The sequence below is a fragment of the Suricata suricatta genome, chromosome 13 (assembly GCF_006229205.1).
Source record: "Suricata suricatta isolate VVHF042 chromosome 13, meerkat_22Aug2017_6uvM2_HiC, whole genome shotgun sequence".
NCBI lineage: Eukaryota > Metazoa > Chordata > Mammalia > Carnivora > Herpestidae > Suricata > Suricata suricatta.
The window spans coordinates 26,308,108-26,327,801 of NC_043712.1; the positions used below are offsets into that span (position 1 = coordinate 26,308,108).

The following is a 19,694-nucleotide window of genomic DNA, read 5'->3' on the forward strand; positions in this document are numbered from 1 at the left end:
TAGGCAATGTAGAATGTGGTGGAAGAGATGTTTTTGGAATTGTCGATCAGAGTTCAAAATATATTATTACTACCCCTCTCCCCACAACCCCCCCCAAAAAAAAAGACGTGTTCTCTAGCACCTCAGCTATAATAATAGATCAGCTACAAAACAAGTCATTTTCTCCTCTGAGCCTTAGTTAGCACTAACCAGTGTTTGATGGGGTGCTTTAAGGAGGTTACACACTAGATAATCTTAAAGGACTCTTTCCTCTCTGACACTTTATGGTTCTAAGACAGATGAGTGTTTCTAAGTTAACCCAGGCTCAGAACCTTATTGATAGCATTGTTTCAACACAGAAAAGTTGTACGCATCTCAAACAACCAACTTAAAAGTGAACTTCGGGAACAATCCATTTGAAGTTGGGGTCTTCCTGTATCTCATAAAATACCATTTTCCTATACATCTTTATTACTGCAGAAAATATATTATCAGGTCAAAAATATTATTTGGAGAAAAGAACACATTACAATTAGAATGGTAAGGCAATACAACACTGTCTTTTCTTTACTACTAATGGAATTCTTACAGTCATCTTGCTATCTTAAATTTTCTGGTTAGAACAGGTGGAAGGCATTCCCCTTCCCATTTCCCTTCTAACTTTTTTCCTTCCTCTACTATTGCAATTCAGTAAACTATTATGGAATAACTCTTGGGTGTTTAAATCTGGGAGCTATACAAAACACGGCACTCGAAGGAGACAGAGTTGGGCAGGGTGGCAGAAGACTCTAAGATGCTCCAGTTATTCCCTCCCCTTGAGTTTGGGTGGGACTTGGGACTTGCTTCTAACGTGCAGAATATGGCAAAGGTAATAGGACATCACTTCTATAATTATATCACATGAAATCTAACTTTCATCTTGCTAGCAGACTCTCTCTATTGATGCTTTCCCTCTCTGGCTCTGAAGTAGGCCACCATGCAGAGTGGCCCACACAGCATGCACGGAGGGTGGCCCCAGGCTGACAGCCAGAAAGAGCTAAGGCTCTCTAGCCAGCTATCCTGAAAGACTGAATGCTGCCAACAACTACATGAGTTTGGGAGGGGAGCTCCCAAGCACAGTCCCAGCCCTGACCAAAATCTCAACTATAGTCCTGTGAGATCCTCTGAAGCAGGAGACCCAGCTAAGCCCAGATTCCTGACCCACAGTAACTGAGACAGTAAATGTGTCTTGTTTTAGGCCACTAAGTTCATATTAATACTGTCACCTAGCAAATGATAATTGATGCAGGCAGAAGAACACACAATAACATTGGAGAAGAACTTCAAGACAAGGGAAAAACACATTTGAGACAGGAAAGTTCAGATAATAAAAGCTCACTATGGGCAAAGTCCGTTTTGAAATGTGTCATGAAGAGATTAGTTAGGAGACCCCTCCCCCCTTATGTCTTTCAAGAACTCAAATTGGCAGAGGTAGAGCAGACGACACACAGATAGAATGAAATCCTGGACAATACTATTACATGGAGAAGCAGTGGGAGAGGACTGAATAGGAACAACGGGTGTCTCTAGATCATGGGAAGCCTGGAATGGCAGGTGCTGAGTGGGCTCACTTGTGATCTATAGGCATCAACACTAAAGGAAAGGCTCTTGAGCAGGGAGATGACCATAAAGTGCTTTAAAGAACTTAATCCTATCACAGTATAAAGGATGGAGAAGATTAGAGATTAGAAGACCAAGAATAGATAATGCTAGCACAACAGTTATCCTGAGGCCAGCAAACACATGGAGAAAAAAGACTCATGCTGATGAATAATCAATGACCTGCAAATTAAAACTATAAAATGCCAGTTTGTGGTTAACCAAGTTAGTAAAAAATATAAACTAGTAATGCTAGCAAAGATAAAGCAATCTCAGACATTGTTGGAAGGGTAAATGGAATAGCCTTTATGGAAAGCCATACTCATCGCAATATATATTAATAATCTTAAAATATTCAGACCCTCAGACTTGAAAACTCACTTCTTAAAGAATATTTTAAGAAAATAACTTTTTTTTACCCAAACACATTTAATTGAGTGCCTATTACATTCCAAGTATGACAATACAGCAGTGAAGAAAACATACCTCACCTCTCCTCTCAGGGAACTTATAAGAGGCAACCATTTAACAAATAAGCACAAAATAGATACATAATTACACAGTTTATAGGATACAATGAGAGACTATGAATGTATGTATGCATGCAGACTCTATGCGCAACATGGGGCTTGAACTCACAACCCTGAGATCAAGAGGCGCATGCTCTACCAACTGAGCCAGCTGGGCACATGAAGACAGAGTATTTTTAAACACTTGATTTAAATTGTGAGATTAGAGGACCGACCTGGATGGCTCAGTTGGTTAAGAGTCCATCTTTGGCTCAGGTTGTAATCTTGCAGTTCATAGTTTGTGGGTTCGAGCCCCATGTTGGGCTTGTGCTGACAGCTTAGAGCCTGGAACTGACTTCAGATTCTGTATCTCCTTCTCTCTCTACCCCTCTCCTGCTTGTGTGCTCTCAAAAATAAACATACATTGGGGCGCCTGGGTGGCTCAGTCGGTTAAGTGTCCGGCTTCGGCTCAGGTCATGATTTCACGGTTCGTGGGTCCGAGCCCTGCGTCAGGCTCTGTGCTGACAGCTAGCTCAGAGCCTGGAGCCTGCTTCGGATTCTGTGTCTCCCCCTCCGTCTCTCTCTGACCCTCCCCTCCTCACGCTGTCTCTCTCTGTCTCTCAAAAGTAAATTTTAAAAAATTAAAAAAAATAATAAATAAAATAAACATACATTAAAAAAAAGAATCAAACGGTATTTGACAGCAAAGACACCACCCACTAAATAAATAAATAAATAAATAAATAAATAAATAAATGGATGTGGAATTCTGTACTATTTTTGTAACTTCTATGAGTCTAAAATTATTTCATAATAAAAAGTAAAAATGAATATATATATATATATATATATATATATATGGGCTATCTTATTATGAGACTACAAGGCCTAAAATTTGTGTTAATTTTATGAAGCAATCAAAAAGAGGATAAATGAAAATCCTCCAAATTACTCTCCATGGGTCCAACTTTTATTTCTATCAAGGGATGTAGGTGCTTATCAAGAGAAAAACTCATGGTCTGTGTTTGATATTCCATTGACCAACCAGAAAATCATTTTTGAGAAATCATTTTGAGAAAATCATTTCACTCTCTCTAAGCCTCTGCTACACCTACCTCACAGCATGGTATCACGTGCTTGCCAACCACAACATGCTATACAAATGTTTATCATTATTATTATTTAAAACTTTATTTAAGGGCGCCTGGGTGGCTCAGTGGGTTAAGCCCCTGACTACAGCTCAGGTCATGATCTCGCAGTTCGTGAGTTCAAGCCCCGTGTCGGGCTCTGTGCTGACAGCTCAGAGCCTGAAGCCTCCTTCAGATTCTGTTTCCCCCTCTCTCTTCCCCTCCTATGCTCATGCTCTGTTTCCCTCTGTCTCTCAACAATAAATTAAAAAGTTGGAAAAAATATTTTTTAAGTAAAATTTTATTTATTTGAGCTGCATTATTCCTTCACTCAATAGAGAAATATCATTGAGATATGATTAACTATTTGGATTTCTTTAGGTTTGTGACATTATCAAATTAATCTTATACTTGCTGGTAGTGGCCCTGACTTAACGAACTGACTTATCTAATAATGAATATAGTTACTACATCCTGGAAAATGTTTAAAACAACTATAGCCTGAAAAATATTTTTACTGCTTAGCCTTTTCCTATAAAGTTCATTAATTGAATTGGGTAAACCATTACTTTAAAATTAGTTTGATTGATTCTGAAGATCTGTCTTTATTAGACCTGTCTAATCAAGTTTGATGGGGCATAAATATACAGTGTGGACAAATATACTGACATCATACCTAAAATATGTTTAATGAAATCCATTTCCCTCACAGACATTAAAAATGAAGTCATAGCTCCTCTGAAGAAAAAAGATAATTAAGTCAGGAATTTTAAGACATTCAAAAGATGAAGCTTGAGAACTCAAAACAAATTTTAAAGTCTGACAAAGAAAATGTATCTTATAAAATTGGAAATTGATGTGTACTATACTTATAAATGATGCATCACAAAATGTTTCATTATACTTTTAATGTTTCAAAATCCATTATCATCCCTCTGTCTCCCATAAAGTACGATCTTAGGAAGAAAAAATAATACGTTATTTCCTGAGTTAAAACTCTGTGTACAACCTACAGTCTAATGGGGAAAGAGAGTAAAGGAATAACCCCCTCAAATCAAGCCGTTACTTGGTAAAACTTGAAGGTCACCCATTTTAATGTGGCAGCTAATTTTATTTCCTGGAAAATGTACTTAGAGACCAAAACCAGGAATTATTTGAGTGGACAGTTAAAAAAATTAAAACACCAACAGGAGTCATATGAAAATAATATCTTACTGAAGATTATTGGAAAATATAGAAAAGCAAGGTTTTCTACCCCCGTTCAAAGTTTCCATGGAGTTCACTCAGCCAACAGTCTACTCACTTCCGGTGGGTGTGGTCCATGCCACTGTTTGGTATTGCTTCCAATTTTGCATTTTTCTGCCCACAGATATTTCCATAGCTGTCGTATCCTGACACTAGTCTCGCTGCTGCACCTGTTGCTACTGAAAAGCCACATATAAATCCCTAGGAAAAAAAACAGAAAAAACATACAAATAAACCATTTCAATGGCAACAGTCACTACTTGATACGATAATGAGCTTCTTTTGTCTGTTGAGGGGAACAAAGAGCCATCTTTCCTTATTGCAAACACTATTCTACTGTTTTCCTTGGATTTCACATGAGCAGCACAAAGACGTCCACAGGGAAACCCTATTTACTACCATAACAAAATAAATCTCAAGCTTTTACATCATAAGATTGTCTTTGCGTTCTATAATAATAATAGCAGCTTCTCAGTGCGGAACATCTGCTCTGTGCCGGCTCTGCACTAGGTGCTTACCAGACATTATCACTACTCCTCATAATAAGGAAACTGAGGCCCAGAGAGGTTAAATAAGTTGCCCAAAGCCATAGAAGCTAGTAAAGATCAGAGCATAAAATCAAACCCAGCTTGTTTCATTCTTCAGCCTTTTTTGGTTGTAAAGGAGTTCTGTTAAATGAACAACAGCAATCCATGAAAGAAAGAAATTCAAAAAACAATAGGTATGTGAGTTTTGAATTATTATCACTTCGGTGCACACAACACTTCTGTTTCCTTCCTGCAGTAAAGCTGTATACAAGCCAAAAAATTACACCATAAAGCACTACTCTGCTTTTAATATTGCAGAGTCAAGGAGAGTGAGGTACTGGGTCTGTGTGCCACACAGGTCACTTCATTTCATGGGAATATGCCTCATCACAGTGCCCAAGGCAAATAAACGGTAGATGCTTCGGAACTGCATCATGCTTGCTAAATCAAGTATGCACTAAGACAGAGCAGTAACAGCCTATATACCACTGCAGGCTAGCAGGCATTGCGAATAGAAGTAAGGTGAATTGTTACTGATCAACTGAATTGGGAGAAAAGGCTAGGGCTAGATCATCTTGCAACATGGTCTTTAAAAGGCAGAGATGATCACTGTTTAATCATAGCCAAGTCTCACAAATAGTATGTATACATGTAGTCGTGCTAGATCTCAGGTCTACGGAGCTAAGTATTATCCTCACACACAGTTCCTACAAGAAAAGTTATTTCCCCCTTAATTACTTTCCTAAAAGAGCAGACAAATTATCTTTTTTCTGAATAACCCGTCTATTTTTATCTTGCAGGTAAGGAAAGTGTAGGTCGGGGATGGGGGAGAGTAGAGAGTATGGCTCTAAATACTAGAAACTGCCTGAAACTACAGTTTATAAGAAAGTCAACTCGGAAGTGGAGACTATCCCAGATTTACCACTCTCATGTCTTCTAATCCTTGCCAGGTTACTTTAATTCTCCGCACCTCAATGTACTCACCTGTGAAATGGAGATAACTATCATAAGACTGCTCTAAGGATTCAATAAAATAATCCCATAAAATAGTTAAGAATCCTGCTTGGCACATAATAAGAGCTCAATAAATATTAGCTAGTGTTGTTGTTAGAAATGAGAACATGAAAAGACCATGGGCTCTGGGAGCAGATAAAGTTTCACTGAAAACTCTGTTTTCTACTTGTGTGACATTAGACAAACGTGCTTAATGCTCTGTGCTTCCGTTTTCCTGTCTATAAATTGAGGCTAAAACCACTTACCATAAAGGGTGCTGTAAGAATGATATGAAATAATGCATGTAAGTGTCCTGTTTCAATAAAAATGTTAGTACCCTGCTGTCTCAAAGCTAACTGCTAGCATTAGGGTCAGGCACAGACTGGTCAGGACTCACTCATTCACCGTCACCTTGTTGCCCGCTCCCTCTCTCTTGACTCCTCCAAGGAACATGCCAGACAATTAGTTCCATGTCAGAACTTCAAGCCAATACGAAAACATGAGGAAACAAAAAAATTTAACCCCTGCACACATACAAATGTTCAAATCAGCATTCCATCTTAAACAGATCCTTTAACCTCAAATTAGGAAATCTTACACTGAACAAAAACTGGAAGTGGAAGTAAATGTTAGGAGGTTTAATGGCTAATTTTCCAATACAGTTCTCTGACAAGAAGAATCACTGAGTAACAGAAAGGGAACCCAGAAAGATCTGGATTTAAACCCTGACTCCACCAGGTACTATGTATGTAACTCTCATTCAATTACCTACTGAGAATATTTCCTCCTCATCCCTAATACAGGTCCCACCATCTATTTCACAGCCCGTGATGAGGAGTAACTGAGACGATGCACATCTAAACACCAGGCGGTCTGGTTCACAGCCGGTGACCAAGACGTGGTAGCCGGGAGTGGGAAACCGGAATGATGACAACAGCGGGCTGACAACAGGAGCTGGGGACTAACCCAAACGGCTTCAGTTCTCTCCTGTTAGAACAAACATTTCTTAGCGGAAAACGAGAAATACTGTCAGTTAACTCCGCCACTACCCAGAAACATTTAGACCACAATTACAATCTCCTTCCACAACTAGTCTAAAATAGCAAGGCCCTTGCATAATTAAAAGGTTATGTTCTTCTTTCACTTTTTATAGAAATTTCCTTCTTATGCTTTATACATACTTTGTGTTACAGATTCCTTCAAATGGTTTTTGATTTCCCTTTCTGACTATTTTTAACAGTACTGTTGGACATGTGAGGCTTTTTTTTTTAATTTTATCATAAGACACCTCACATCCTTCTGGGATGTAGGCAGAGTATAAATCATAAATGTTACGTGTATATGGTAAAATGGGGACACTGACGTATTTTCACACTGGCCATTTAAACTTCTTAGTAGCTTCCAAAATCATGAGAGAAGAGAGGGTGAGAAGCTTCAGGGGAGAAAGTAAGGAGAATAACAAGCTAATAAGATAGGAAGAAACCACGACTGTTATCCCAGGGACTTCCAAGATGGTACAAGTACTGACAATGGGGAATTGGGCCAAATGTAACTAAAAATACAATCTCCTTTAAAAAACAAAAAATTCTGAAATCCAAATGCAAGAAGAAATATAGTTTCAGATGAGAAAAAAACGTGGTACACGAAATTAAAACAGGATGAGAGAAACTTTACAGAATGCACTCAATAATTTAATGGCTCTAAGCAGAGAGAGGAAGAGGCATTCACAAGAAGGAAATCATATTAATGAAGCAAATGATAAGGGGGATGAGGAAAGCTTTTATACGCCTATAGAAGAGAGCAATCACTGCAGAGAAAGTAAGCCTATTAGTAGGCTAAAATCTTAAAAGGACAGAGTTACTGAGTGCTTTCAGAACAGCTATTTTGAGAGAGAGAGAGGAGGAGCAGACAAATCTAATCACAACGGAAGGTGACTCAAATCAGGTACAGGCATATAGCGGTGCTGGATCCCAGGCCGGATCTGGCCAACTAGGAAGGACCTCCTGCCTAAGTGGGAGAAAGACAACTGGCTAATTATCGAACTGTGCTCATTAGTTCAACTGAAGAAGGAGGATTCGCTTAGTTTCATTTACTGTTACTCAAGAAAAGAGACACATTTTATTTCACAAGCATGTTTGAATTTTAAACCTGGAGACTTAACATGAAACTGAGCAGAAAGCCTTAGTTTTTGAGTTTTGGGGGTAGAAAAAAAAGAGTCAACAAAACACGTGTGGTAGGTAGGGATGAAACATAAATATAGTAAAATGTTTCAAAATACAAAGATGGGGGGTGATTTATGTTTATAGCTCCCTCCAGGGATTCATGAAAGTATAATCAGGCTCTTTTTCTCTCAAATACTACCTCCTTTAGACCTATACCTAATCCTATACCTCTGTCCCTAAAGTCAATGAAAGCTTGGAATCAATCTCCTAAGAACTTACTTGTCAAACCTTGAAGTAGTATTTGGCTTCTGTTCCTCCTGTTGTGAGGTCCCTGGGACAAGGAAGACTATTAGGACCTAGCAGACAGGATGGGAAAAGAATGCCTGATGCAGGGGCACCTGGGTGGTGCAGTCAGTTAAGCATCTGATCTTGATTTTGGTTCAGGTCATGATTTCACGGTTTGTGGGATTGAGCCCTGAGTTGGGCGCCATGCTAACAGCATGGAGCCTGCTTGGGATTCTCTCTCTCATCTCTCTGTGCCTCCCCTGCTCATGTGTGCACTCTCTAAATAAATAAATAAACAAACTTTTTTTAAAAAAAAGAATGCCTGATGAGGAACTTAATATTTATGCAAACTAAAAAAAATAAAATTAAAAGATTTTGCCTATCTTCCAGATTTCTGGATTTCTTCAAAGTTTAATGGGATGTAATACTCAAAGAAGAAAGAAGCAATAGGCAAGAATGTTTGGAAGTCTAGAAAATACACACCCAATAATATTTATTGAGCATATACAAATGCAAGATGCCATGTAAGGTATGAAAAGGTTATAGTACATAAAGTTTAGCCTAAAAGAACTGAAATGGGAGCACTTGGGTGGCTCAGTCAGTTAAGCAGCCGACTTCGGCTCAGGTCATGATCTCATGGTTTGTGAGCTGGAGCCCCACATTGGGCTCTGTGCTGACAGCTTGAAGCCTGGAGCCTGCTTCAGATACTTTGTCTCCCCTTCGTCCCCCTCCTCCACTCCAGCTCTGTCTCTCTCTGTGTCTCAATACAGAGATACCAAAAAAAAGACCTGAAAAAAAAAAGAACTGAAGTGTTCTCAAAAGATTAGAAAATAATGGGGTATAAGGAAGCAAAATCAGACAGGCTTAGTTTCTTGGGCAGCTTGAGCAATGAAAAAAAAAACCACACAAGGAATACTGGGAATTGAACCCAGCCCTGATACAAATACTCCTTATGATCTTGGGTTAAGTCACTTTAGATTCTGAGCCTCAGTTTCCTGGGTTGAACTAGATTAATCTCTAAAGCCCTTTCCTCTTCTCAAATTTGATGATCCTAAGAGAAAGTAGACACAGAGTAAAATTTTTCCAAGTATGACTTGCAGGAAGAAGTATAGCCCACTTGGTCCAGCATAGTGACCAAAAATCCAAAAACAAGAGTGGGTTAGAAGCAAATCAATTTAGGGGCACAGGGATGGCTCAGTCAGTTAAGCGCACAACTCCTGATTTTGGCTCAGGTCATGATCTCATGGTCATGAGATCAAGCCCTGCATCGGCTCTGCACTGATTTTCTCTCTCTCTCTCTCTCTCTCTCTCTCTCTCTCTCTCTCTCTCCCCAAAATTAAAAAAAAAATTTTTAAAGCAAATCCATGCAATCAATGTAAAAATAGTTAACATGGTAAAGTTTATGTTATTTATATTTACCATAATTTTTTTTAAAAGAGTTTAACAGAAGGTAGGTAGATATTTAGATCAGGTAACCTTAAGGTAATTTTGGCACCTTTTCTTCCTCTTCTGTGATCCTGGCACAGCGCAGACCATCACACAGATGACTAAATACTGCAGTGAGTCTCTGAGTCTTCCCCTTTGTGCTGCATGCTCTCCAGTAGTTAATGAGGTAGAAACATTATCCTCTGGGAGCTAGACTAATGCTATAAAATTTAAAAAAGGTCCTTGAAAGGAGTCTGAGGGACAACGCGTTTCTTACACCCAGCTCTGGTCCAGAGCATTTTCCAAAGTTCCAACTCTGCATTTCCCAGTGCTTATCCTTACCCATGCCCTACCTCTCCCGAACTCACCTTCTCATTCCACACTTCCCAAACCACCTCCCTTTCCTGCATATACCCTGTCTGACTTTGTCGTATCATTATTTACCAGACTCCACATGTAAGATACGGAGGAAGGGGACTCCTCAGTCTCCCCTCTCCTTGACACCTCTGGCCATCATTCTCACTTCCTAACTGTGCCAGAGGAAGCAAGAATGCTAAACTGTTTGCTCAGGATCTGAAATACTGACCAGACCACATTTTACTGGCAGATGAGGTTGCTGTGTCCATGTTCTAAACAACAACTTTCTCTTGTTGCCAATTCCAGGCAACAAAGGAGGGCCTACCTCTTGAAGCCTCACCTTCTACCACTTCTCTGCCAGGTTCAATGCTGCCCCTGGGTAATCCAGACAAGTTATTGAACTAATCTCTGTGCCTCTGCTCTCTATCTGTAAAATGAGATGTAGTTGTGATATTTCAATGTTTCTGTGTCACATACAGAACAGGCTCTCATCCACAGTATGCAGCAGTAAGTAAGAAGGCTAAGATGTAAGGTCTCTCTACCTTCCACTGTCCATAGTAAGCACTCCCACTAGGGCCATCCAGCCGCCTCTCTTTCCTGATTACTGCAGTAAGCTGATCTGGACAGATAGGGTCCAGATGGATCTCTTCCCTCTTCTCACACATACCTCTCTCTCTCTGAGAGAGAATGGACTCACACTATCCAAGGTGAGAAGGACCATCAGCCCACACGGCACAAGCTTCATTCCACAAGTCATTTTCACAGAGGAATTCCTTATTGGGTATAGTCAGGTGACTGACTGGCTACTAATAAAGTAGTATTGGGGCATCTGGGTGGCTCAGTCAGTTGAGTGTCCAACTTCAGCTCAGGTCGTGATTTCGCGATTCACGGGTTTGAGCCCCACATCGAGCTCTGTGCTGACAGCTCAGAGCCTGGAGCCTGCTTCAGACTCTGTGTCTCCCTCTCTGTCTCTCTGCCCCTCCCTCACTCATACTCTGTGTGTCTCTCTCAAAAATAAAAACATTAAAAATTTTTTAAATGAATAAATAAATAAATAAAGTAGTATCTGTTTATCCAGCTGAAGTCACATGTGAGCGAAAAACCCTAACCTAAACCCCTAACACAAGAACCTCAGTCATCCTTACTCTGCCTCTGTCTTGCCCGGAACATTGATGCTCTCTCCTCTTTTCCTTTCTTACTACCTCATTTCCAGTTTTCCACATGTTATCTAGACAATTCCAACAGCCTTCAAAGTGGTCCCCCTCTACAGTGCTTTACAGAGCATCTTTAACATTGGCTACCAGAGCTATCTTCCCAAACCTGGTCACATCATTTCTTGCTCAAAACTCTTCAGCAGTCTACTGGTGCCTAAAACAGTGGTCTTAACTCTCTGGCTGAACATTGAAAACAGAGATTAAATCAGAATCAGAAATGGGACCCAGGAATGAGTTGTTTTTGTGTTTTTTTCTATTGTCTTAGAACTTGATTACTACCTTAAGGGAAAATAGAAATTTAGAACCTCAATGCTACCTGCAATCTTTTAGAATAAAGTAAGCAAATGTCCAATAATTTCAAAATGCTGATGAAAGTTCAAATGGGGAAGATGATAGCTCTCAAGAAGCCTGGTAGCGATTTGCTTTGGAAAATACCCTAAGTTCTTGGGGCACCTGGGTGCCTCAGTCAGTTAAGTATCTGACTCTTGTCTTCAGCCCAGGTCATGACCCCAGGGTTATGGGATTAAGCCTTGCATTGGGCTACATGCAGGGCATGAAGCCTGCTTGAGATTCTCATTCTCTCTCTCTCCCCTCTACTTGTACATGCACTCTCCCCACACCCCACCTTAAGTGAAATTTAAAAAAAGAAAAATACGCAAAGTTCTAGACAAAGTTCAAGCAAGCATAGAAAAATCTTGAAAGAGAAGAAATAAAAGTACAAATATTTATGAAGAGGTGAACATGTGTAAATAAAAAGATTTAATCGTGGAGATGAATGAAATAAGACAAGATCTTAAAATATTTCAAAGCACAGACATCAAGGAATGAGCAAAAAACTGCAAGTAAGGACAATGAATAAAGATATAGCTTGTATATTACGTCACAAGATGACAGAAAGACCACTAGATCAAAAGAGTACGGGCAGAAAGTTCTGGTTCCTATTCTATCTTTGCCATGTATTACCATTACTATATTCTTAGACAAGCAAATATTTAACCTTGTTACACCTTGTTTATAAGTTGGGGATAAAACCTATTTCATAAGATAACTGGGAGAATTTAACATGATAAATACATATAAAAGCATCAAGCAAAGGGCAATGCTCAATAAATGTCTGATGAATGTTTCTTTGAGAAGTACTATAGGATGAAATCCTGAAAGAAAAAACAAACCTTTTCAAAACCATACAAAACAAACACACAGAAGACAAAAAAACACTGATCTAGGGCTGTGTTGTGCCAGTATGGTAGGTAACAGAACTTGGAAATTTCTCCAGTTTCCACATGGCAAAATTTGAGGTTAGCTCAACTCTGTGAAGGTAATCCATTAAAAAAATCCTTCCAAGACAAATAACACTATACCTGCATTTTAAAGTACACTGCACTGCACTGAATTCAACATTATATTAATTGCCATTGTGTTAAAACGTGTCAGTAAACAAATAGCTGCTCACTCTCAAGTCACTCCCAAGTCAGCCTAGCAACATTAATGACTGTGCTTTCCCGAACTATTTTAGGGAAGAAAATCAAAGGCACCTGGAGTGGCAGGTATATGTTTTTATAAACATAATTTTGAAAGGTCAGCTGCTGTTTGTCTCAGGGATAATTCAGGGTATGGGGAGAGGTTGTGGATTAATTCTGTTAACAAAAAAAGGTTTCCTACACTCTGCATGCACACTGCATTTCAGGTGCCACTCCATTAAACTAAGTAGACTCTTGAACATCTTAGAAGTCCCAAGTGAGGAAATGGGTATTTTGATGTTTTCTAAGTATCTCAGGTTTCTTGAAACTGAGCTGTCTATTATCTTTAAAACAAACACTCCTTATTGTAGTCAATGTATTATATCTCTTTAGTAAAGTCTACTGCTTTCTTTTCCATTCTTCATGTTCAGAACTGGCACCTGCTAATTATGCCGATTAGGATTCGGTGGTTCTGTGATCTTCAAATGGCATCTGTGGGGTGTACAGTTGCAGAAGGCACAGAATAAGATTTTCCTAAAGAAGCTCTATAAAAGGTATGGGGAAATGGAGGTTAAAAATGCTCACATACTTGTGAAAAAGGCTGCCAGAGGTTGTGTATCTGTGTTTTGGGTTGTAAAGACCACGAAAAAGAGAGCAACACCGTCTGCACACTCCCCCCAAGGAAGGTGGCAGAAAAGAGCACTGCCCTGGAAATTATGAGACCAGGGTTCTATTTCCAGCCCTGCTAGTAACTAATAACTGGCCTCGGTTGGGATGGTCATTGCCATCTCTGGGTTTGAGGCTTTTCACTCTGTAGAATGAGGGTGATGAATGAGATGAGGATTCCAAGTCTGTTCTAACTGTAGTTCTACACATCAGCTAGCTTTAAAACCACCGTTTCCCACCTTCTTTTCCAGCCCAGCACACTGGCAGGGACTCTCAAGTCCCTAAAGGCTGTGTCAGAAACTCCTGCAGGGCAGGATGGGTATGCAGTTTGAATCAGTACACCCTTGACATTTTGCACCAGGGACTCCACATCCAATAGAAAATCATCAAGTCCCTAATCTCCAACTGAGAGACGCCACTCAGTACAGCAGACACAGCAGACAGCAGGGGCCGAGTATGGGCAGAAGTAGTGAGCAAGCAGCCTCGCCTCTCCAGGAAGAACTAAACGATGTCAGAATCAGAAACACGGCAGATATGCTCTGGCACAACCTCTAGTTTCATACAAAGGAACACACTAAGTCCCTGAAAGGAAAACTGGTACAAAAACAGCCATCAGGTTTGTGTGACTGGGTTGGATAAACACTCAAGACTCCATGGCCAGTGCTCTGGTCAGCATGCCATCAAGACCACAATTCACAGAAATGTATGTGGAATGATCTGGCTTCCTTAAATGACCTAGTAAAAGAGACAGAGTTCCCCTTAATTATATCTCATATAAGTTTAGAAAAAGAAAAAAAAAATCAAGGAGTATCAAATATTTTTGTATGGGACAAGAATAACCAATGTCAATGATATCCTAGGACCTTCTGTTGTAAGCCATTCAAGAAGGGTTAAATATAAATAAATAAATAATAAGCTCCCTCTTTAAACCAATTCCCCCGTCATTCCCTTGGATCAGTTCATCAGGTTCTGATCAACTGAAGGAGTGTCCTTACCATTCCAATGCAGAAGAGGATAAACAGCAGCAGCCATGGTATGTCTGTACAGCTACGGTCCTCCAGTGGCTTCCATTCTCGTTTAGAGCTCTAGTTGAAAATACAGAATAAGAGAGTGGCAAATGTTAAATGTAGTTAAAGCGAGGAAGGCATAAAAATACCACTTATACCTAGATTCCTTCTTGCCTGACAAGTTTCTACTGAACCTATTAAGATACAACTCAAGTATTGGTCATCTGTCAGGGAAGTCTTCCCTAACTCCTCACCTTTCTTCCTGGTTAGGCAGAATACTGATTCCAGTGCTTTTTCTGTACCTCTATTAGAGTATTCAGCATGTTGGGTTGGAATTTGTTAAGCTGTGTCCCCAGAAGATCCCCGCATCTAACGTGACACCTGAGGGTTCAAGACATGTACTCAGGATGGCCTTTTTAAAATTAATAAATGAACAAATTCATCCAACGTTAATCTTAGTGGTAGCTTTCTCTTTGTGTATCCAGAGGCTAAACTTACATTTTTAGAGGGGTGCCTGGGTGGCTCAATCGGTTAAGCATCCAACTTCAGCTCAGGTCATGATCTCTCAGTTCATGAGTTCGAGCCCTGCATCAGGCTCTGTGCTGACAGCTCAGAGCCTGAAGCCTGCTTCAGATTCTGTGTCTCCTTCTCTCTCTGCTCTTGCTCAGCTCATTACTCTGTCTCTCTCTCAGAAAAAATTTTTTTAAACTTTTTTTAAAATTTAGAATGTGCTTTACATACGTTCTTTTCTAGGAAGAAAGCCCCCTAAAGTGAAGTCCTATTCTTTTAGATCAAATAAAATTCAGGAAAGAAATTAAAACATTTTTAGAGACAGATTTGGGTAACTCCTAGGCCACCATCCACGGATTTTCAGTCTGTTTCTAGAAAGTATAAACAGTTTCCCGATCAAAGAGATTCCCTAACTGAAGAACCAGAAGCATTCTAAAGTAAATGTGTGAAGTATTGATTATCCTGATTGCATTTTTTTTTCTTATAGCAAACACTCTTAGGCTCTCAAGTCAGCTTACAAATTCCTTTTAATGGAATGTAATTGAAAAAACACTCCTAAGCTTTCTAATGAACAGAAAGCCCAGAGTCTCCCAGCCTATGCTGGAAACAATAAGCAGAGAAAGGAGAGCGGGTAGCCTTGGGAAACCTATGGGAAAAGTTCTTGTGAGAAGACTGGGGCCTCCACTGGCTTCCTTGACAAGATCCAGGAAGCTATCTGGAGATAAGGAGGCCGCTAATACAATCAGTATTAGAGTGCAAGAGTGGGGAACTGGTTCTCAGGTTTGCTTACTGGCTTTCCCTCCCTTTAAAAAAGAAAACAGTTTTTGGCTGTGTACCCTTTGATAACTTGATGAAAGCTACACATTCTTTTCTTGGGAGTTATGCATCTATTTGCATAATTTTCATAAAACTTTAGGGAATTCAGACCTCACGTTAGGAAACTCAACTTTAAAATACCTGCCTATCAACGTTGAAAGCAGAGTCTGAGCTACAACCCTTCTTCCCTACCCCTCACATGCTAACCAAACAAATGCCTTTTCTTTATTTAGTGTCCTACATTGTTCAATTGTTCAACAACAACAACAACAACAAACCCCACCCCCTTAATGGCTTGGTCCCAGACACCCACACAAGAAAACAAAAGAGCAGTAGTGAGTCACAGGGGAAAACTTAACCCTAAGACTCTAACTAGCATTAAAAACCAAGAGTGAGTAGGCAGTTTTTTCCAGAGGAATGTAACACTATGAAAAATGGATAAAGGACTATTCTCTCACCAGTCTGTCATTAGTTAGCTACATGACTTTGGACAAATCGCTTTATCTCTCTGGGTGGCAGGAAAGGGTTAGACTGGATCTCTTAGATTCCTTCCAACTCTAAAAATCTATCATCGGGAGGACAGTTTTGTGAAAATTTTTATTATGACCGAAAAAAAAAAAGCTGCAAAAATAATTTGACGTTATTCCTTGTGCTTTTCAAGCAAGAATGCCTGTATTGTGGTCTATGTTTTGGAAGACAGTTACTCACAGTATGAATAAAGAATGTTTCTTTGTATTAAATAATTTCAATCGTGAGTAATACCCACTGGAGTAAAATTACTTACGAACACAGAATTTGGATACCTCTTCGAAATTCATGTTTACCCTAAGGTAATTTCCAGAGCAACAGCTACTTTAAGATACTATACTTGTTTATCTTAAACAGTCTATAATGGGGGGCAGGGGGGGGGAAGCAGGGAGGAGCCTCAGACTGATTGAGCAGTTTCTTTATCCACAACTATTTTCTTAGTTTTACTTTAGACCAACATTCAGTTTTTAACACTTAAATTTTCACCTACAACATAAAGAAAGTGGGATTTCACTCTTGACCAGAAACACACAGAGATTTGACAGCCCAAAGATTTAATTCTACTTACTGCGGGTCACTTCTGACCACTTCTGACGTAAAATAACCTCTCACTGGGATGAGAAGTGGAGAGAGGAGGGGGTTACATATAAAAATGGCGATAAAGTATAAACTAGAACAGAAGGACACCAAGGAGAGGGTGATCACCCTTACTCAGATAAAGAAAGGCTTCTCAGAGGAACGGCAGCTTACTTCATGGGGGTGCTCTGAGGATTAAACGTGAGCATCTGTCACACAGTAAGCACTGATTCTTGGTTATTCTTCTTATTCATCCACACTTTTTAGTTAACTGTCTCCTTATTAAGATGTCCTTTTACCAGATGGACCTCTCCAAATAAAAGAAATAAAAAGAATATTAAAGGTGCCTTTCCCCCTCTATTTACAACAACTTGACTTAATGGTGCCATGTTTTCATTTTAGCTACCGTTCTTAATGCTACCAGTCATTGATCACTATTAACCAGGTACTATACCCAGAGCTTTACATACGTTATGTCTTCTTTACATATATTATGTCTTCAAAAGAGCCCTCTGATGCAGGTATCATCCTCATTTCACAGATTAAAACAAAAAGAACCCAAACTTGAAAGTTATATAATCCAAATCTGTGACTACAAAGCCAAATCCAATGAGAATATTGTTCATTTGCACCAGTCAGTAGGAGCAAAAGTTTTTCCTCCACTAGTTTTTCCTCACAATGTAAAACTGGGGAGCCAACCCAATTATTTAAAATCCTATAGGCATTGAGAAAGAGAGTAAGATGTTTTACGAACCATGACAGGTCTCAAAAATCAAGAAACTCAACAGTTGAAAAATTTTAATGATTCTTTAACAGATTTAGCCAAGTGGCAACTGGATTTAATGCTGTCTGTTTCTTCCAATTAAAATCCACATAGACCTGGCAGAAGTACAATGTTTTACAAAAGCACTTTTTAAATGTGATTTTTATCCCCTTCTCAAATTCTATACGAGATTAATACAGGCTGTCAGTAAATGTTAGGTCCCTCCTTCACACAGTCTTATAATTTAGGAACTAAATAGAGTCAACATAATCATACTGTGCAAGCCTTAAATGACAGTGATTGAGACCAAGGGAAGGGAGAGGTAGGGACTAGCCCAAGGGATCACATTTGATCCTCAAAAAAATTCCATTAGTCATTATTATATGTTCTTGATTTTTCTACTTTGTAAAAGAGAAAACCAAGGTTCAGAGAAAAGAAGTGGAAAATCTATGTCTGAAACCTGAGACCTCAAACTCAAGTAGAGAGATGGACACTATAAGAATTAAGGAAATGCTAAAAATAAAAGAAAAAGCATGGTAACAAGATGAGGAATGCTTTTGTCAGGCTCATCAATAGACTAAACACAGCCCAGAAAAGAATCAATAAATTCAAGGATAGATCAATAGAAATTACTGAAAGTGAAACACAAAGAAAAAGAAGAGCGAAAAATCAAAACCCCACAAAAGAGCATCCAAGAACTACAAGGCAATATCAAATGGTCTAACATATGTGTAATTGGAACCCCAGAAGAAGGCTGAAAGGGGCAGAGAAAATGTTAGAAGAAATAATGACTGAGAATTCTCCAAAAATTAAAACAAAAGAAATTTATAATAAAACATAGCTATATTTACTAAATTTATAACAAAAGAAATCAAACTACAGATCCAAGAGGTTCAGAGAATCCCAAATAGAATAAATCCAACACACATATGTATGTGTGCATATACACATATACATACCCTACACATATCATATTCAAACTGTTGGAAACCAAAAATAAAGAGATCATCTTGATGGCAGAGGGAAGGGGACACACTACATACAGAGAAAAGATTAAGCAACCTTCCTGTCAGAAACAATTTAAAGCAAAAAAACAAAAACAAAAACAAAAAAACCCCAAATAAACGCAATGATATCTTTAAATTATTGAAAAAAAATTTTTTTTAAAGTCAACACTTATTAGGGGAGACTGGGTAGCTCAGTGGGTCTGACTCTTAATTTCAGGTCCGGTCATGGTCCCAGAATCATGGGACTGAGCCCTACTTAGGATATTCATTCTCTCTCTATATATATCTTTCTCTCCCTCCCTCCCTCTCTGCCCTCTCCCCCACTCATAATTGCTCTCTGAAAAAATAAAATACATTATATATATCTATATATTTCTGAGAAAACATGTTTCTGAGAAAAACGTTTCTCAGAAATAAGGGCTTTTCAAACTCTAAAAATTTATTAGCAGCAAACCTGAACTACAAAAAATGCTCAGGCTGTGGCTGGCTCAGTCAGTAGAGCATGCGACTCTTAACCTCAGAGTTGTAAGTTCAAGTCTCAAATTTGGCATGGAGCCTACTATAAAAAAAAAAATTCTTCAGGCTGAAAGAATAAAATACCAGACAACTTTTGAGTACATACAAAGAAACAAAGATTTCCAAAAATGGGCAAAATGAATGTTTGGAATTTTCCATAAAGTTTTTAAAAGAAGGGTTGAATATATGTATATAACGACACTCACACATACATAGTCTTTTTACATATACAAGGTTAGTAATAGAAAAGGCAGAATTATAATTTTTAATAATCGTGCTAAACCATAAAAAACACTTCTAAGACAGACCACAACTGATCTCTATCTCATGTTTATGTTATTATATTCATATCCTTAAAGTTACATAATGATATTTAATATCTCT

At 39.0% G+C, this 19,694-nt stretch overlaps 1 protein-coding gene across 6 annotated transcripts in view; it reads right to left on the reverse strand.

Annotated features, from left to right (window-relative positions):
* Window positions 1-19,694, reverse strand: part of SLC44A1 (solute carrier family 44 member 1) — a 193,316-nt gene that overhangs the window by 125,638 nt on the left and 47,984 nt on the right. For all 6 annotated transcript variants that reach the window (XR_003902157.1, XR_003902158.1, XM_029921103.1 and 3 more), the window contains exons 2-3: window positions 14,583-14,672; window positions 4,557-4,699 (exon numbers count right to left, since the gene is read on the reverse strand). Coding sequence is in view for 4 of the 6 variants with exons in the window: in XM_029921103.1 (XP_029776963.1) it covers window positions 4,557-4,699; window positions 14,583-14,672 (233 nt within the window). In the remaining 2 variants the exon portion in view is untranslated. The remainder of the gene's footprint in view (window positions 1-4,556; window positions 4,700-14,582; window positions 14,673-19,694) is intronic.